Consider the following 17,944-nt stretch of genomic DNA (forward strand, 5'->3'; position numbering starts at 1 on the left):
CTGTAAATTTTTTTCTTTATTAATAATAATAATAATATAAAAAGTCAAACAAACTCCAAACACACCTTTTCTCACTCAGAAAACTTTTTATAATTTACCAGAAAGATGGATGACTCTTTCCAAAGTGCTAAAAAAGTTGCCCAATTACATTAAGCATAACGAAGTAATTCAAATACAAGTTCAGTGGCAAGCAGGGAAACACATGGCATTCGAACGGTAAACGTCTCCTTCCTCCCAACGCCCCTCTCGGTCTCGCAGGTTCCAGCCCAGGGCCTCCTATTGCACAAGTGGCATGCTGTGAGAGCTGTCGTCCTGATAGTCAGGGCCACCCTGTCAGGTTTTTACCTGCTGGTGCATTATGTGAGTCACCTTTCCTGCCAGCCTCTGTGGGATGCCCGTGGCCCTCTTTCCTGTCATCACTGAACTTGTAATTTTGAAAGCACATTATTAGCCAAGTGGCACATTCTCCATTATATGGGGATGAAGACATAACTTAAAAAAAAACACAACAAAAACCACCGAAAACCAGCCCACCCATTAGCCCGGTATTCTTGGAGTGTATTATACTTGTCTATAGTGTCTTTAGCTGAGACAGTGAGGTGGCGAGGTTGATGGGTGGTTCACACATGGCCAAGAACAGATGTCTGCGTCTGCGGGAGGAGGATAGAAGAGCTTCCCGCCCTAGCCGGCTCAGCCTCCCTGTCCCCGGGCATCTCTGTAGTGTAAACAGGCTTGCCAGGGCCCGTGACTGGCAAAGGGAAGTATAGTAGACCTGCTAGTCTGGGGGAAGAAGGGTGTGTGTGTGTGTGTGTGTGTGTGTGTGAGAGAGAGTGTGTGTGAGTGTGTGTGTGTGTGTGTGTGTGTGTGAGAGAGAGAGAGAGAGAGAGTGAGAGTGTGTGTGTGTGTGGTGGGGGAACCATGGTGTGGACAGATGGTATAGTCTTCTGGCTTCCCGCACAACTGTACCAATTTCAAGGGGGCTCAGTGAAGCAAGCTGACTAGAGGAAGAAAATCAGGGATGCTTTTATTTTCCCCTGGTGAAACGGATGAAAAAAAGAAAAATTCCCAACTCTAGGATAACACCTGATGGAAAACAGCAATGCAGTAAGAAGCATTCCTCCTGTACACAGTTCTTCAATAGATAAATAATATATAAACTTTTATATCCCAAGCTTCCCATCATCATACAAAGCACATTTCTTCCTGCTCCTTTAGCCTGTTTCATACAGGAAATGCTGTTGTCTTAAAAATACAAGCACTTAACGTATTCAGCCAAAGATTCTTTTCCTCTTCTCCTTTCTAAATCACCCATTACTTTGAAAGACTAGCAAAGGGCTATGCTACCAATCACATCTGCTTCTTGCTGCAATAAAGTGCTGCACATAAGTTGCCATTTTAATGACCACGAAATAAGAGCTTTAAATAAGTATAAAGTTAGCCTCCTAGCAGATTACATCTACCAGGCGTTAACAAAATGGAATACAGAATTATTACCAACATGGAGAATACCACTAGAGCCAGACGACCTGCAAACACAATGGACACGTCTCAGGGGCATCAATGGAATTGCAGGACTAAACAGCACCTTGTTTTTGGGTGGTTATATGTCAACGAGCCTGTGACAAAATTTTCAAATATACAGTCTACTCGTTCCATATAAAAGGTACATTTTCTTTCACTTTTATTTGTCTTTTTTATTTTGCAGATGAGAAACAAAAACTAGTGCAAGACCAAAGCACTGTGCAAAACTGCCGTTTCTTTTCTTTTTTCTTTTTTTAGTCTGAGCATTTATACCCAGAATTGATCCAAACCCCTTTTAATCTCCTTGGCTGGATTTATCGACCATAAAATTTTTCACTCATACTATTTTTTTCTCCTGCAAACAAATGGTAACCACTGAATTAATACATCATATATATATATATATAATCTGCCCTTAAAAAATGATGCACTGCGTGTGTCCCACACGCATTGTGTACGTATGGACACACACACACAACACACTTAAGTTTTGTGATGTTGGCCTCGGTGCTGCGGGACATTTCTTCCAGACGGGACTCTTGCCGCCTCGCGTCTTCATAACCAGAGGAGACTCTGCACAAGGTCTCCAGCTGTGGGAAATCTCCAGCAGCACCGTGAGTGTCTACCATGCCTTCATCGACCGCGCACCAGGCCCCACCACTCTGCAGCCGTGAAACGGGTGGTGAAGAAGGGGCTCGGGAGGGACTGCAGTGGATGAACCACCCAGGAGGGAAAATCATGTTCATCGCGGTGAAAGCAGCCAGCACAGAGAATGTGCGATAGAAATCTCATGGCACACGACACACGGCTCTCTCTCTCAGAATCCACAGACGCCCACACACCCCATTCACCCAACAGAAAACAAAAATGCACCAGTAGAGAAGCTGACAAGTGCGGATTGCTATTAAGGACACTCTCTTTAGGGTTGAGCAAGACAAAATTCCTTTCCGGGAAAGGTGGGGAGCAGGGCTGAGAGTGGGCGCGGGGGGCCGGGGAGGCATGCCTCTGAAGGTAGATGTACGCAGTAGGTCACCTCTCTGAAGATCGGATAAAGCAGCTTTCAGGTCAATGCAATAGGTATACACACAGAGCCAATTCTCTAGTCCTTACTAAAGAGATACAGTACACGTGGTTCAGACCCACGGGGGCCTGTCGGTTTTGCAGCAACATACACCTGCTGGGGTTGTGTGTAAGTTTCGTGGGTTTATTTTTGTTTTTGTCTCTGTCACTTGGTTTTTGGTACGGAACATGCTGCCCTCAGACAGTCTCTGCTCTTTCTCTCAGTCCGAGATAGGCGAGGAAGGAGTGTTTGGGGGACGGGATGCTGGGAGGCGCAGTCTGAGGTCGGGGCGGGTGGAATGTGAGATCCAAGTGGTTCTTGGGGTATAACATTGTCAAGGGAATGAGATGGGCAAAATCCGAGTTCCGGTACTTGTCAAAGCGCAAAGGGGAGCCGTTGAAGGCCAGAGCCTTGAGTGCCAGGTTGGGCTCTGAGCTGCTGCCGTGGACAGCTGACAAGGCCACGGTCTGCAGAGCCTGGGAGGCGGACATGACCGACAGGGGAGACAGGAGATTCCGAGAGCTCCCGACGATGAGGAGCGGGGCCCCGGGGCCGGCTGGTTTCTTGGGGGCCGGACACAGGCCCTTCTTGTCCTCCTCGGGGCAGTCCCCACTCTGGTGCTTCTTGACGTGGCGGCTGAAGACGAAAGGGTGTGTGGTCTTGAACAGGCACTCTTCGCAGCTGAAGGTCTGGCGAGGGGCGTGCTTCAGCTTCTTGTGCAGGTTGAGATTGTCCTTGCGTTTGCAGCTGTAGCTGCACTGGTCACAGTGGAAGGGCCGCTCCCCGGTGTGCACGCGCACGTGCTCGATGAGCTTGTTGGCGGTCTTGGACAGGTAGCCGCACTGGTCGCACTTGTAGTGGTTGCCGAGGCGATGCTCCCGGGTGTGCGTCTCCAGCTCCAGCTGGTTGGCCTTCACCGTCTGGCAGATCCGGCACTTGTACTCCATCTTGTAGTGGGTCTTGAGGTGGCACTCCATGGCGGCGGGGCGGTTGGTGGAATAAATGCAGAATGGGCACCTGCCGGGGGAAGCAAGGGAAGGGAGGGTCAGCCAGACAGGTCCCGCCGCGGCCCTGCTTCTCCCCTCCTCACGGGCCACCCTGCAAACCCTGAGGCCTGGCTGCCCCTGCCCAGCCCAGCCCTGCTGCCTCTCAGAGGTGAAGAGGACCCTCTTGGGCTCTCCGTGCCGACAGAGCCGTCCCCCCGGAGGAGGAGCTAGCTCTGAGGAGGTGCGCTCAGCCTACTCTGGGTCTCCTGGCAGGAGCAGCGAACACCAACCCTCAGGAAGGGGAGCAGAGAAAGGGGGAGAATTACGGTAGCTGTGGCTCCCCTCCATCCTCCCGCCCCCTCGGAGCCCTCCCCACCCCCCACGGACACAGCAGAGGTCTAACCCTCACGACCTCCCCTCGAGATGGGAGCAACACAAAGAGTCGACGTTTCATGCACCACACCAAGCACACGCAGAAAGGCTAAGAGTTTAAAGAACAGCTTACAGGGGAAAGCTACCTCCAGCAAACAGAAAGTCGTAGGCTCAGAATCGTGCTTATGAAAGGTTAGGACGAGAAGGCCTGTGTGTGTCTGTGAGTGTGTGTGTGTACATAGGTCTGTACTCTAGGACCTGTCTGCTACAGCTGTTTCCCCGCCAGGGAAGGAAGGTGAGGACCAGGACAGGGGCCTGGAGAGGGACGCCCACCCCCTAGCTGTCTACTAGTGAGGGATAAGGAGGGTGATGCCTGCTCTCGGGAGCTTGAAGACATTATTCGTACATTATGACATCATAATGCTCAGGGGGCAGGACCACAGCTAACATTTCTTCTGCATTCTGTCCAGTGCTTGGTAAGTGCTCAGCCCATGGGAGGCACTGCGTTATTATTGGACTGGTCTCTACACATAAGTTAGGCAGATTCTGGCCCCAGCTCCGCCACCTAACTGGGCTTTAGCTGGATCGCCCTGGGCCAAGCCTGGGCCTCTCGATGGCTCGGTTTTTCCACCCTCCGCAATGAGGCTATGCTCCCCCCCCCAAGCCTCCTGGCTTCCAGAGGGGCCAGGAGGAGCCGTGAAGGCATGTTTACAAATTCTGCTCTTTGAGAAGCTGCCGGGCTCGAGTCAGTGGCTGATATGATAGCGGTAGCGTGTTTGCTCTCTTGACAAACAGAATGCAAATGCAAAAGTGGCTGCCTCAGCTCTGGCTGGGCAGCCGCAGGGCAGGCCCAGGAGCGAGGTGTGCTCTGAGGGTTTGGAGAAGTGTTCAGCAGAGCCCAACACAACCGGGTGCACCGTGCACTGCTCCTCAGCGCCAAGCTCGCCGTTAGCCTTGGACCCTCAGCTCACAGAAGAGTGCACACGAGAGAAATAAAAGCCCATTCCCAGGTCAGGTGCACACACAACCCCTACGCCAAGCTGGGCCTTACCTAGAGGAGTCTGAAACTCACCACTGTCCTGAGCTACGGCAAAAGAAAAATAATAGTATAATCTTATTCGATCTGCATTATGAACAGGATATAGAGTACAAGCAGTTCCATCACAGAAAAGCAATTGAGACATCAGCAGTCTGTTTCACTTTAAGGACATTTCTGTGACCCACAGCTCAATCTTTCTTGCGCTGCTCAGGGGATGTGCTAAGGGTATAGCAGGGGCCCGTTACTTGTCGTCACGGCACTCTCTCAGGCAAATGAACGCTCCGATATGGCAAAGGGAAAACAAAACAAAAACAAAAACAAAGACTCACTGTATAGCCAGAAGGCTTTATCAATTTTTTCAAAGTATTCTTCTACTTGGTCATCCTAGAACATAAACTATTACACAGGGGACCGTTAGCACCGCACGGGAAGTGTCTGTACCGCAAAAGCATCAGGGTCATTGTGCATTCTCCCCAGTGGCAGCCTGGGACCCCTTGGGTCCCCGAGGAAAGGCTGACTGGCAGGGCCACGACTGGCCAGGCCGCAGTGCATGGCTGTGACTGGGCAACGGGGGAGGGCGATGAGCATAGTCCAACCACAGGAGTGTATGGCTTTTCGTTATAAACAAGAGTGCACAGATATTTAGAAAGGGACAGTGGGAACAAACCAAATCAAATTCCCGTTTACTGGTGGTCTTGAGTTATAACTGCCCCTCCCCCTCCCCTTCAGATCTCCCCTCCCCCCTCCCACCTAAGCACCCCCAAGACTGAAACAAAGTGGAAATCCACAGTAGGTGTTGCTCCCTGACTCTGCTGTTTGGGCAGGATTTTGAGGAGAGTCCCCCTGATCAGGTAGGTGCGGGGGTGGGGGGAAGACAAGCTTGTGCTGCCCCCCCAACACTCGACTCCCAGGGTCCTGGGTCTCTCCATCCCACGCCCATTGGGGAGAGTCATGCCACCCCTCCGGCAAGTTGTGAGTTTCAAAGGCCAAAATGTTTAAAGACAAGGTTTTTTCCCCCCTTGTATTAAGTAAAATGTAATTTTTCATTCATTGAAATTACACGATCATTTCAGCTAAACGTGAACAATTCTGCCTCAAAAACTGTGTGTCTTTCTGTGCCCAATGACATAAGCTTCTTCCTCTTTCCTAGACCATAAGTGCCTTGTGAACAGGGACCTGAGTACCGACTCTCGGGAGGATGAAATTCTGGTCACGGTAGGACATACACTTCCTGAGGGTGGAAATTAGGTTTTATTCCTTATTTGCCCTCTAGCACCTAATCAAGCCAGACGCACCGTACACTGGATAATGACTGATTAGTCTCGCTTCAGACCGAGGGCCTCCTGCAAATATTGGTTGATGATGATGCTAATTGCCTAGGTCTCTGGTGGGAGGAATCTGTGACTACGTGACAGAAAACATCAGCTCTCAGGCAGGGAATCCCACTTCCAGTTCCCGGGAAGGCATAAGGCATGTCTGCAGGGACCTGAGAGTCACATGGGCCTTGCGTGGAAAACGCTGCCTCCTGCCTGTTCAAACCCCGCAAGGTTCCATTATTTGGGGTGGGGTGTGGATGCAGTGGTTGTAATACTTATTTAAAAGATACATGGCAAATCACCTAAAAAACAGAGATGGTGAAGTGCAGTAACAGTGTACTGCTTTACACTTGGGGACGCTAACCCAAGTCCATTACCATCAAGTCTGAACGAAACCCAGGCAGTGTGGGATGAGTCTACCCCTGCGTGCTCAGGTGCTCCAACATGCCTTCCTGCTTGCTCTGAATCCCGGGCTATTTGTACAATGGATTCTCCTGCTGATGTCTGCTCGCCCTGGGGGACAGGTCTAATTCACCTCCAGCTGAAGGCAGCAGAGGTGCCTGCCTAACTCCCCGCATGCCAAGCTCTCCCTCTCCATGACCCCAAAATCTTCAGGGGAGGGGCCAGGGTAAGGGTGGGGGAAGGGTGTTTAATAACAACACAGTAAAAGGTTCTGTACTTGCTTTCCTTACTTGAGCCCACCGGTGGGGACAGTGTGGCATTTCTTATGCTCCAGCAGCTGTTCGGGGGTCTTCATGAACTTGTGGCACACGTCACACTCAAACATCCGGGTGATGAGGTGTATCTGCAGATGGCGCTCAAACATGTTCTTCGTCTTGCAGACAAAGTTGCAAAAAACGCATTCGAACCCTGGAAGGACCGAAGCTGGGTGTACAGGTGCGTGGGGTAGAGGGACAGGAGGGCAGGAGCAGGGCCGAGATCCCCTTTCTTCACCCCTCCCCCCAGTTTATACCCTTCCGGACGCTGTTCCCTGCATCTCTGTGCTAAAAGAAGTTACAGCTTTGGAGTCAATGTCACACGCCCCATCCTTCCACCCCATACTGGGTGCAAAGCAAGCAAAGGGAATGTTCTGGGACCCAATATCTACTTCCAACACCACTCCTGACAAGGCGTCCTGCCTCCAGCGTGGGGAGGGCTGAGCAGGCCACGCCACCTCCTCCCTTACCTTTCTCTGGCTTTTCCTCACTATTCAGTGAGGGTTGGCTCCCGGGCACAACAGAGATGACCAGCAGGTTGTTCCCGCTCTTGTTTTTCTGGGAGCTGTCGGAGTCATCTTTGCTGTTAGCTGAATCGCTCAGAGCTGAGAGGGAAGATGATGAGGGGCTGTTTGATTCACTTGGGGTCTTCCTGTCTTCCCCTAAAAAAGAAAAAAACCCAAGTCTGTTATTTAGGAGATGGAAACCCTAGAATAACAGCAGGTGGGAGGTTGGGTCTCCAGCCCCTCTAGTGCACCTGCTGGAGTCCCAGGTCGCAGTCACCTCTGGTGATGTCACTCATGGTACTTGGGGCCAAGAGCAGGCCCTCATTCATTTGATGAGGGTTTATGGATGTCTTACTAGAATTAAAATAAAATGACAATAGGAGCTAAGATGTACTGAAAGTGTTGCCAAGTTCCAGAAACTGGGTCAAGCTTTAAATGCTTTGTCTCATTGTATTCTAAAGAAACTGCGGAGGCACAACTATTATCACCCCCATTTTACAGGTGCGGGTGGGGAGGGACAGTGAGGTTAGTCAATTGGTCTGACTCTAGCATCCATGTTCTTCATCAGTGCACTGAATCCTCCCTCACAGCCAGCAGTAAACAGTCAATAGGTCATTAAAATCTAGTGTCAGTAGACTTCTGCTTCCATTCAAGAGACGGAATTTATCATCGCTACGGAAACAACTAACAAAAAGACAGACAAAATATATCAAACAATAGTTTTCACAATATTGGACACCAGGCAATGAGGACTGACCCCTGAGAGGCAGGAAAGACCTTCCAGACTGCAGTGTAGGGAGGGGTATGGAGGTGGAGCCCAGTTGACCTGCTGATTTGAGGAGATAAGACTGATGGTCTGGGAGATCAACATGGCTGGGCCTTAAGGGACAGAGTCCTAGAGGGAAAGAACTCAGAGACCTGCAGAGGGTCTCCCGTGAGTATTCAGCAGAGTATGGACCGGAGCATGTGTTGGAGGGAAAATCTGAAAGGCTTAGAGAACAGTGCCTGTTTCCACCAGCCAGATTGGAAAAAACTTGTAATTCCTAAGGCATTGGGTAGAAAACAGGAAGTTCTTTTAGTAGTGGGTAATAATTAGCCCTAGATGGAGCACTGCTCCAGACCCGTCTGACAAGTCATAAAAGCAAGACCCAAGAGGATCAAAGTTTCAAGAATATTTATAGGAATATAAAGTATCCGGCACCTAATAAGGTAAAATCACAATGTCTGACACTCAAATAAAGATTCTCAGGCATGCAGAGGAACAAAACACAACCCAAAGGGGAGAATATCAACCAATGAAAACTGATCCAGTTATTGGAATTTGCAGACAAGGACATAAGAACAGTAATATAATTGTATTCCGTATGTTAAAAAAGTTAAGTAGAGAGATGGAAGATACAAAAATAAATAAATAAAAATACCCAAATCAAATTTCTAGAGATGAAAATTACAATGTCTGAGATGAAAAATACAATGGATGGGACCACTAACAATTTAGACACAGTAAAGAAAAGATTTGTGAACCTAAATGGAGAAATTATCTGAGATGAAACAGAGAGAGAAAAGAATCACAAAAATAAATAGAGCACCCAGTGAACTATGGGATGCCTTCAGGCAGCTTAGTATAAGCTTAATTGGAGTTCCTGATGGGGTGGGGAGGGCAGGAAAATATACTTGAAAAAGACAAAAACTTTCCAAATTTGAGGAACACCATACACCCATTGATAAAAGAAATGTAATGAGTCCCAAGCATAAGAAAGATGATGAAATCTATACAAGGGACATCATAATCAAATTGCTCAAAACCAGTGATAAATAAGAAGTCCTAAAAGCGGCCAGACGAAAAAGGACACATGTGCAGAGGAACAAAAAAAGGATGACAGCAGATTTCTCACTGGACACAATGCAAGTGTGAAGTAGTGGAACAACATCTTTAAAGTATGAAAACATATTTCACAAGCAAAGGCAAAAGAAAAAAAGATATATAAAAGCTGAAAGAATTCATTACCTGTAGACCTGAATTACAAGAAATGTTAAAATAAATTATTCAGGCAGAAGGGAAATTACACTAATGCAAAAATGGATCTACACAAAAGAATGGAGAGCACAGAAATGACAACTACATGGGTAAATATGTGAGTTTTTCTTATTTAAATCTCTTTAAAAAGTAATAAAACTAATTTTGTTTAAAAAACCATTAATAATGTAATATTTATAACACACACATATATCTATATTTATATCTATATCTACATATAGATATAGATATATATGAACAATAACATAATAGCTGGTGGGGGGAGAAATGGAAGAATGCTATTGTGAGGTCTTATACTACATGTGAAGTGGTATGGTACACTGTGATAAATTAAAGATGTACTTATAAATCCAAATAACTGGAGGCACATAATATTCATGGTTCAGGAGACTCGATATTAAGATGGCAACTCTCCCCAAACTAATTCAATGCAACCTCATAGTTTTATGTTAAGGTGGAAAATATAAGGAAACTGTACTGCAGATCCAAGGAGTGGACTTATCCTACTCTACTTAAATACTTCCTTAAAATTAAATTTTAAGTTAAAATTAATATTTTGTTGGTTGATTTTTTCCCCTACAGATAAATTCCCAGAAGTGGGATTACTGGGTCACAGAGCATTACATTTTCAAGCCTCTTAGTATATATTACCCAAATAGTTTCCCTAAGTTCTATTCCTTTGCAGGGCCATAGACACAAGAGTACCAGCAGCACCCAGCAACAGTGGGTGACACTATAAAATGTGCTCCTAACTTAACAGGTTAAGATAAGCCACTCTTGAGCTTTACTTTGACTGCTCAGTGAGGTTGAACATTTTCCCTTATGTTAAACAATTAGCTTTTATTTTATTTTTTTTACTGTGAATTGACTGTTCATGTTCTTTCCAAATTCTTAGAGACCAAAAGTGTTTCTTACCCATTTCTATGAACTTTCTATATAAATACATGAGCTTTTTGTCATTTTTACAAACACATTTTCAGAATGTGGGTTTTTTCCCCCTTCTCTTCTTCCTTTCTTTTGCAAAAAAAATTTTTGTGTCCAATCTCTTGATTCTTTTCCTTTGTGATTTCTTGTTGTCCATTAAGCATTTACAAATCTCCCTTGCTGTGTTTGATGAATATTCTATTCTATTTTCCTCAAGCCTTTCAAGGACAGATAGTAAAGAAGGATTGTGTAGGTTATTTTGGTGTCAGTGTGAGGTAAATATTGATGGCTGTATTTTCCAAATAGCTATTCAAATTCCTCATCACCATCATCACAACTTTTAAAAATTGCAGCAAAATTTGCATTGAGGATGTCACAGCACCAGAAGGAATATTTTCCCCTTGCTGATGTTCTCTGCAGGGAGGGAGAGAGGGAGAAAGAGAGTAAGGAGGGGTCACTGCAGAAACACCCCAATCCCAAGCGTACCTTAGCTAAGAGTAGCCAGTAAGGAAGTGTGAGAAAGCACGTGGGTTCTGTGGGTGACCAATTAAAAATGTTGTGTTGATTAAAGCTCATCACAAGTTCATTTAGGTAACCAGATGGCATCGCAGATCCCCTACGGCACTAGAATAAAAGGTGCCTGTTCCTGTGACAGGTAAATCAAATTAGAGAATAGGACTCACAAAATTAGGGATTTGAAGTCCAACTCCCTTCCTGCCATTGTGGTTTCTACGGTCTTCTTGAGGTGGGATGGGGGCGGTGGAGGGAGGTTCTGGGCTGGGTTTAGGCATACTTTGGGGCGGAAAAGGCTAGAAGAATGGGAGGATAATAGAAAAGAGAGTATCTGAAGAGCCCGTGGAAACGGGAGACAGGCTGGCTTTCCCTCCAGCAGCCACTCCAGAAATGCTGGATTTAATTTGTCTTCGACGTGGGTTTCCCAGCTCACCTGCCCACGGTGCTAATGTGGTTATGGTCAGACAACCGACTGTAAAAATGGCACCTTCCCACTCAGCAGAACAGCTCTCTGCAGACCTCCAAGTCAGAGCTGCTCAACTTACTGACAAAAACAAGCTTTTATTGCTGTTGGCACCACGGAGCCAGAGCGGCCAGGAAAGCACAGAGGGATCCTTCTTGGCCATGCACATCGTCAGCACAAATGTCAGGGAAATTTCCCTTCCCGAATCCTTCAAGTGCCAATGATGTGAGGGGCCGGTCCAGCACCTGGGCCTGCAGTCAGCAACCCCAGCTTGTAATTTGTAGCAAACGCAGGGAGCTCTTCCTCATTCTCACATAATGACTCCTCGCCAGTGTCATTTGTAACCATCCCTTGCGAGAGGATAATTGCACGGCAAAGTCAAAATGTTAACTTCATTAAATAGAAGAAGTTAACCAGAATGGCAAGAGTCTGAAATGAAAGGCGAGCACTGGCAAAGGCGTGGCCGTGGCCCGGGGAGGGACCGGGTTGACTCAGGAGCATCTGGTCTTCTTTGCCCCTGGACAGACGGGCCACTCAGCATCACGGAGCGTGTCAGGGCTGCAGCATCACGCGAGGAGCAGAGCCTACAGAGGCAGGTGCGTGGTGCCTGGCCCAGCAAAACAGAGGTCCAGCCTTGGCCAAGGTTTGGGTGGGGCTGCCAGAATGGCAGCAACTCAGAAAGAAGGTTCTAGAATGATAACTGTTCTGGTCTGAGTTTCTGAAGTCACATCCTAAGGTTGACCTTGGACAGAATACCTCCCCGCTGTGAAGACTCAGCTCTCAAGCCTCTATAGCAGGGCTCCTCAAACTTTTTAAACAGGGGGCCAGGTCACTGTCCCTCAGACCGTTGGAGGGCCGGACTATAGTTTAAAAAAAAACTATGAACAAATTCCTATGCACACTGCACATATCTTATTTTGAAGTAAAAAAACAAAACGGGAACAAATACAATATTTGTATTTGCATGTGGCCCGCGGGCCGTAGTTTGAGGGCCCCTGCTCTATAGTATGATAACAGTAGTATGGGCCTCAGGGGGTCGTTAGGAGGCTTATATGGGTCCCAGCGTGCAAAGGTGCAAGCCTGGGGCATAGGGAAAGCGTAATGGCTGTTACTGGATGATGATGGCAAGCAGACAGCTCAGCCCCTCTCAACCGTCCCAACCTGTGTATGTTTCAGATCAGCCGGTGCACGAGCCGTGCCTGGCCATGGCACTGTGGCCACAGGGAAGTGTGGCTCTGCTACCCCTAGGGACGTTCTTCCTTCTGAGGAAGGAGATGTCAGTGTCACATGGCGATGAGGATGCTTCTGCCAGGTGGGCAGGCAGTCTGGGGTGGCAGGGGATGGAGGAGAGAAGGACCGATGGGAATGGTCACCTGTGTGCTTGGTGCCAATGTGAGCCTTTATCTCTGCCTCCTCCATGGTGACGAAGTCGCAGGCAGTGCAGCAGATGGAGAACATCCACTGCTCCTTGTCCACGTGGAGGGACATGTGGCTGACAAACTGGACGTTGAGCTCGGTCTCAAATCCACACACATGGCAGCTACATGAGAGGACGAAGGAAAAGAGGGGGAGAGAGGAGCGATATTCTAAATGCAGGCTACCCACTCACGCCCAGTACACCCAGTACACCCAGAAAACGGGCGTGTACACACTGCCCTCCCCACCGAACGGTTTGCGTTAGGAAATTCTTCTGCTTTCTCGGATGCCTCTGAAGTGGTCGCTGTGCTAAATGGATTTAGTGCCCGAATAATGTCACAATCCCATACATGCTATAATGATGCTAAATAATCAGAGAGTTAATTAAAGTTTCCGGATTCCAGATGCTGCATGTCTCCTTGCGATTCCTTGGGGCAAAGGGATGCAGCACAGCCTTGCCAAGACTTGAGTGCGGCTGGTACGCGGAGCGGCGTGGCGCGCCCTGCACTCTGTGAGCCTCCCTCTGCCTCCAGAAACCTCCCGGGTAGCAGTGAGAGCACACAGGCCGTCGGACGGCACTCCTGCCTGTGACAATTCCCGATAGAAGCCACACATCCATGGAGACATTTCATACAAAAGCAAGTTCCTACCAATCCCTACAGCCTCTCTCGTGGGCAAGATTTGGTAGAAAGCCTGAAACTTGGGGTTTTATGGCACCCAAACCAAATACTGATTTAGGGCCAGAACCGGAGAAAACCATAAAATTCCAGCCACTAAAGGACAAAACACGACTCGAGGAAAAGAAGCTATGCCTTCACGGCTACGTCCTCAGGGTCCTTGGGTTTGTTTCCTAGTCTGTTTTCCTTCGGACACTTCTCAGGGAGCAGCAAGGTGCTCAGTTACTAGGGCAGGAGCTTGCCAGCTGCCCAGCCCTGGAAGCTAATAATCCCCAGAGCCCTGCCGCTCTCTGGAGCTCACCCCACAGCCTCCCGCCCCCAGAGCCACCTCTCAGACCATTTCCCTTTCAATTCATTCCGCCAGGGCACCATGCCAGGGGGAGTCATTGCAACTGTAGGGGCTTGTCTAAGCAAAGCAACTCTGACCATGCAGGCCAGTGCGTCTGCTGAGCAGAGGTGCCTGTCAGGTCTGCCTCGCAGACGGCAGGGAGGGTGGGAAGGCTGGACTAGGGTTCCAGCCCCAGCTCACCTGTAGTAATAAGGGTGCTTCCTCCCATCACTGCCTTCAGAGGTGACGGCGCTGACAATGTCCTCAGTGTCCGTACTCACCAGCTTCACCGAGTGGACGGTCAGGTGCTGGTTTAGGTTCGCGCGGCACTTAGCAGCGTAGGGGCACAAGTGGCATTTGTATTTTCTTTCCTCTGGAGGAGAAAGAGCAGGAAAACCCCCAGCTGATCTGAGAAATGAAATCCCAACACCTTGCAAGAGACCACTTAAGGGTATCAAGGAAGGGGGGGGTTCAAGTCTCATTTCAAGTGGGGACAAAGGGAACACCTTGGAATTGTCTCTAAAAAGTCTTTACCCAGCAGGTCACTCCTGTATTAATACTTCCAAAGATTAAAGAAAGTCCCCAGGCAATTGGATCATCTACTTTTTTCTGGACACCCACAGGCTAAGGTGAGCTAAAAGCATATTAGTGCATGTGTGTGTGTGTGTGTGCATGAGGTGTGTGTGTATGACAGTGTGTGGTGAAAGTGTGTGTGTGTGTGCATGAGAGTGTGTGGTGAAAGTGTGTATAAGTGTGTGTGTGTGCATGAGTGTGGTGAAAGTGTGTGAGAGTGTGTGAGCGTGTGTGTGCGTGTGTGTGCATGAGTGTGTGGTGAGTGTGTGTGTGAGTGCGTGTTTGAGTGTGTGTGTGCATGAGTGTGTGAGTGTGCATGTGAGTGTGCGTGTGTGAGTGTGCGTGTGAGTGTGTGTGCACACGCCTCCCACGTGTCAGGTGTGGGTGGGAGCTAAGCCAGGGAAGGAGGAGTGAAACCGTGTTCGCAGAACTGGTGAGTAAAAGAAGCTCCAGGCCTGGGTCAGCCAAGAAATAAAAAACTAATGAAATTAAAGGAATAAAAAATGACTCATGTGAAATAATTGAATTGGAAATTTACATTTTACATAAATAAAATAAAATTTTTCAATTACTTTCTTAATGGGAACTCTCTCCTAGCACCGGCAGTGTTTCAGGACTGTTTCCAGAGTGGCCGTCTGAATACATTTGGTGAATCAAGCAAATTACGTAAAAGGAGCAGCCCCTGCTTTCACTGTGCAGATAGAGGCAACGGAGGGCAGCAGAAGACAAGCGCTACTTCACTGTCTGTCCTTAGCGCTCTTCCTCTGTGAGACCGAGCTGGCCTTGTCTGCCTCCCAGGGAAGGACACAGACAAGTTTTCCCACAACAACATGTAAGGCATGGCTCCTATTACAGGTGGCCCCCAACATCGGAGGGGCTGGTGGCCTGGGCTCAGCTGGGCTGGGGAGCGGGGCCCTGAGGTGCAGATAAGAGAGAGTCCTCTCTGGAATTTTTGCATTTGTATTAATAAGCAAGGTTGTTAATTTTGGTATTAAAGTGAATTACTGAACTTTCTATCTTTTTCTATCATTTGGAAAGGTTTAATAATACTGGACTTTCCTACTCTCAAAAGGTTAAAAAGAACCCATCTGGACCTGACACCTTTATCAGTAATATTATCTCCTTCATCATCTTTCCAAATTTCCCTTTGATAACTGATTTACTTAAGGTTTGTTTACTCCCCTGGGGTCAATTTTGGAAATTTTGCTTAAATTAGCTATGTCATCTAAGTTTTTAGCGGTTCTTTTCTTTTTGTCATAGAGTTGCCCTTATTCTCCAAAAATACTTTAATAGCATAAATGATTAGGCTTCCTTTTCCATTCCTATTCCAAAAATATTTTGAATATTTTTGCTTCCTTTTCCTTTCTTAATCAGGGTTAAAGAAATTAATCTCTTTTTGTGGTCTTTTTCTTCCTAGATTTTGTTTTTCTTTTATCAGTTTTTTTTTAAATCCTCATTCGAGGATATTTTTCCATTGATTTTTAGAGAGAGTGGAAGAGAGAGGGAAAGACAGCGAGAAGTATCGATTGGTTGCCTCTTGCACACACCCTGACCAGGGCCTGGGCCAGGTAGAAGCCTGCAACTGAGGTATGTGTCCTTGACTGGATTCAAACCCAGGACCCTTCACTCCGCAGGCCAATGCTCTATCCACTGAGCCAAACTGGCTAAGGCTCTTTTACTAGTTCTTTAAGATGCTAAGTTACTTTCTGTGTTTCTTCTCTTCTAATTAAAACATTTAAGCCTATGAATTGTCCTCTGAACAGAGCTGAAGCTGTTTGTTCCAGGCCTAGGAATGAAGTGTTCCCCTTTTCATTTCTTCTAGATGTCTATAATTTGAGTTTTGATTTTCTTCCTTTTCTTTGACCTGGTTAGCTAGGACATTTTATTGACCTTTGGTTCTTTTAAATTTCATTTAAGTATGAGCAGAGCATGTGACCTATAAAACTCCACTTTTCTGAACATGTTGAAGTTTTCTTTGGGCTTAAGTATATGACTAAATTTTTTCTAGTGAATATATATATATATATATACACACACACACACACACACACACACACACACACACACATATATATATATATATATACATATATATATATATATACATATATATATATAAATCTTGTCATATTAATACCACCTATCCTGCCTTCTTTATGATTTCATGTGATATGGAAAATCTCTACTTATTTTCTTTGTCATTTCCTATAAATAAAATACATCTGAACTATTTAAAAAGTCTGATCTTGGGTGTAAAAATGGAAAACTTCATTTTATTATTTCTACCTTGCTTTATGTTTACAATTGATTCTACTGTATTTCTTTTTATCTTCACTTATTTTTGCTGCATTGATTAAGTTAATATGTATTCCTCCTTTACTCCTGAACTTGGTTGCTTTCCTTTTCCAAGTACACAGAATCAACCATATTTCTTTACTAGCCGGGCATCACGACCGGCTCAGGAAGAGGCTGCATCACCACTGCTCAGGAGGAGTTGCGCACAGATGGGTGGGAGGGGACTGCATGCCGCCCCCAGCCCCAGCGGACACACACCAGGGGATGTGCGTCTTTTCTCATCAATCCTACTTGAACTCTATGAATCCTTTCAATACAAATAAGAAACCCTGTCTGGGGCCTTATTTGAACATGCCAGTTAAATGGCTTGAGGAGGTCATGATAAGACACTCCCATCACTTCCTGTAATAATTCTCTTAGAGCAACTCAGCTTCTTGGTAATGGAGACGCTGGTGATCCAGACCCGGGAAGGCACAGCAGTGAGGCCGACTCACCTGTGTGCAGCGAGAGATGTCGGGACAATGTCTGCTGTCGGCCAAAGACTTTCCCACACACATCGCAGGGGAAAAGCTGGTCATTGAATTTCCAGGATGGTAATCCGTTGCCTGCCTCTAGTACAAGCTTTTCTGTCTCTGCACCAAAAGAACATGAGGAATAAACAAGGCAACATGAACGAATTTCAGTTTAGTCAACATTCAGGAGTTAAGCAGAGGCTTCCTTCGACGAATGTGGCTGCTAACTACAAAGAAGTCCCAGTAACCTCTGGTTTTCATGCTCATTTACTGTCTCTGAGAAGGCTATTCTTCAACGTTGTGGTGGCGAATGAATCCAAATTTTAGTCAAGTCTCTGGTGTTTTCTCGCTTTAATCACTAAAGGCCAGCCAACCCAACCTTCTAGAAGGTGGGTAGCATGGTTAGCACTGTGTCCACTGTACAGTCAGTACTCAATAAAAACCTGTGGAATGAGTCAATGGTTGAGTTGCTCCTTAAAATTCCAGAAATGTCAACTTTTGCTACAAGGTAGTAAGTAAATCAAGAATGCTGAATCTCAGATTCCGATGCGAAAACAAATGGTTCGATCCCTTGAGAGGAAAGACACTTTCACTGCCCTGTATGGGGAAAAGTTTTCTCCTATGTTCAAAAGGGTTGCACAAAGTCTTTAATGAGGAACTCATGCTACAGAGAATCAGTGACGACAACT

The 17,944-nt window shown here is 46.9% G+C and overlaps 1 protein-coding gene across 4 annotated transcripts in view; it reads right to left on the bottom strand.

Moving 5' to 3' along the window:
- Window positions 1–1,008: 1,008 nt before the first annotated feature.
- ZNF827 (zinc finger protein 827) overlaps window positions 1,009–17,944 on the bottom strand; it is a 162,056-nt gene continuing 145,120 nt past the window's right edge. The window contains exons 9-15 of one of the 4 annotated variants that reach the window (XM_014455597.2): window positions 17,238–17,375; window positions 14,077–14,248; window positions 12,828–12,994; window positions 7,481–7,672; window positions 6,987–7,164; window positions 4,991–5,023; window positions 1,009–3,598 (exon numbers count right to left, since the gene is read on the bottom strand). In XM_014455597.2, the coding sequence (XP_014311083.1) occupies window positions 5,008–5,023; window positions 6,987–7,164; window positions 7,481–7,672; window positions 12,828–12,994; window positions 14,077–14,248; window positions 17,238–17,375 (863 nt within the window). In that variant the 3' untranslated portion in view covers window positions 1,009–3,598; window positions 4,991–5,007. Of the gene's footprint in view, window positions 3,599–4,990; window positions 5,024–6,973; window positions 7,165–7,480; window positions 7,673–12,827; window positions 12,995–14,076; window positions 14,249–17,237; window positions 17,376–17,944 lie in introns of all 4 variants that reach the window. The other 3 variants (XM_023754853.1, XM_014455614.2, XM_006081747.3) reach the window with 3 other exon arrangements.

Source organism: Myotis lucifugus, unplaced genomic scaffold, assembly GCF_000147115.1.
Source record: "Myotis lucifugus unplaced genomic scaffold, Myoluc2.0 scaffold_1, whole genome shotgun sequence".
In the NCBI taxonomy this organism is placed as follows: Eukaryota; Metazoa; Chordata; class Mammalia; order Chiroptera; family Vespertilionidae; genus Myotis; species Myotis lucifugus.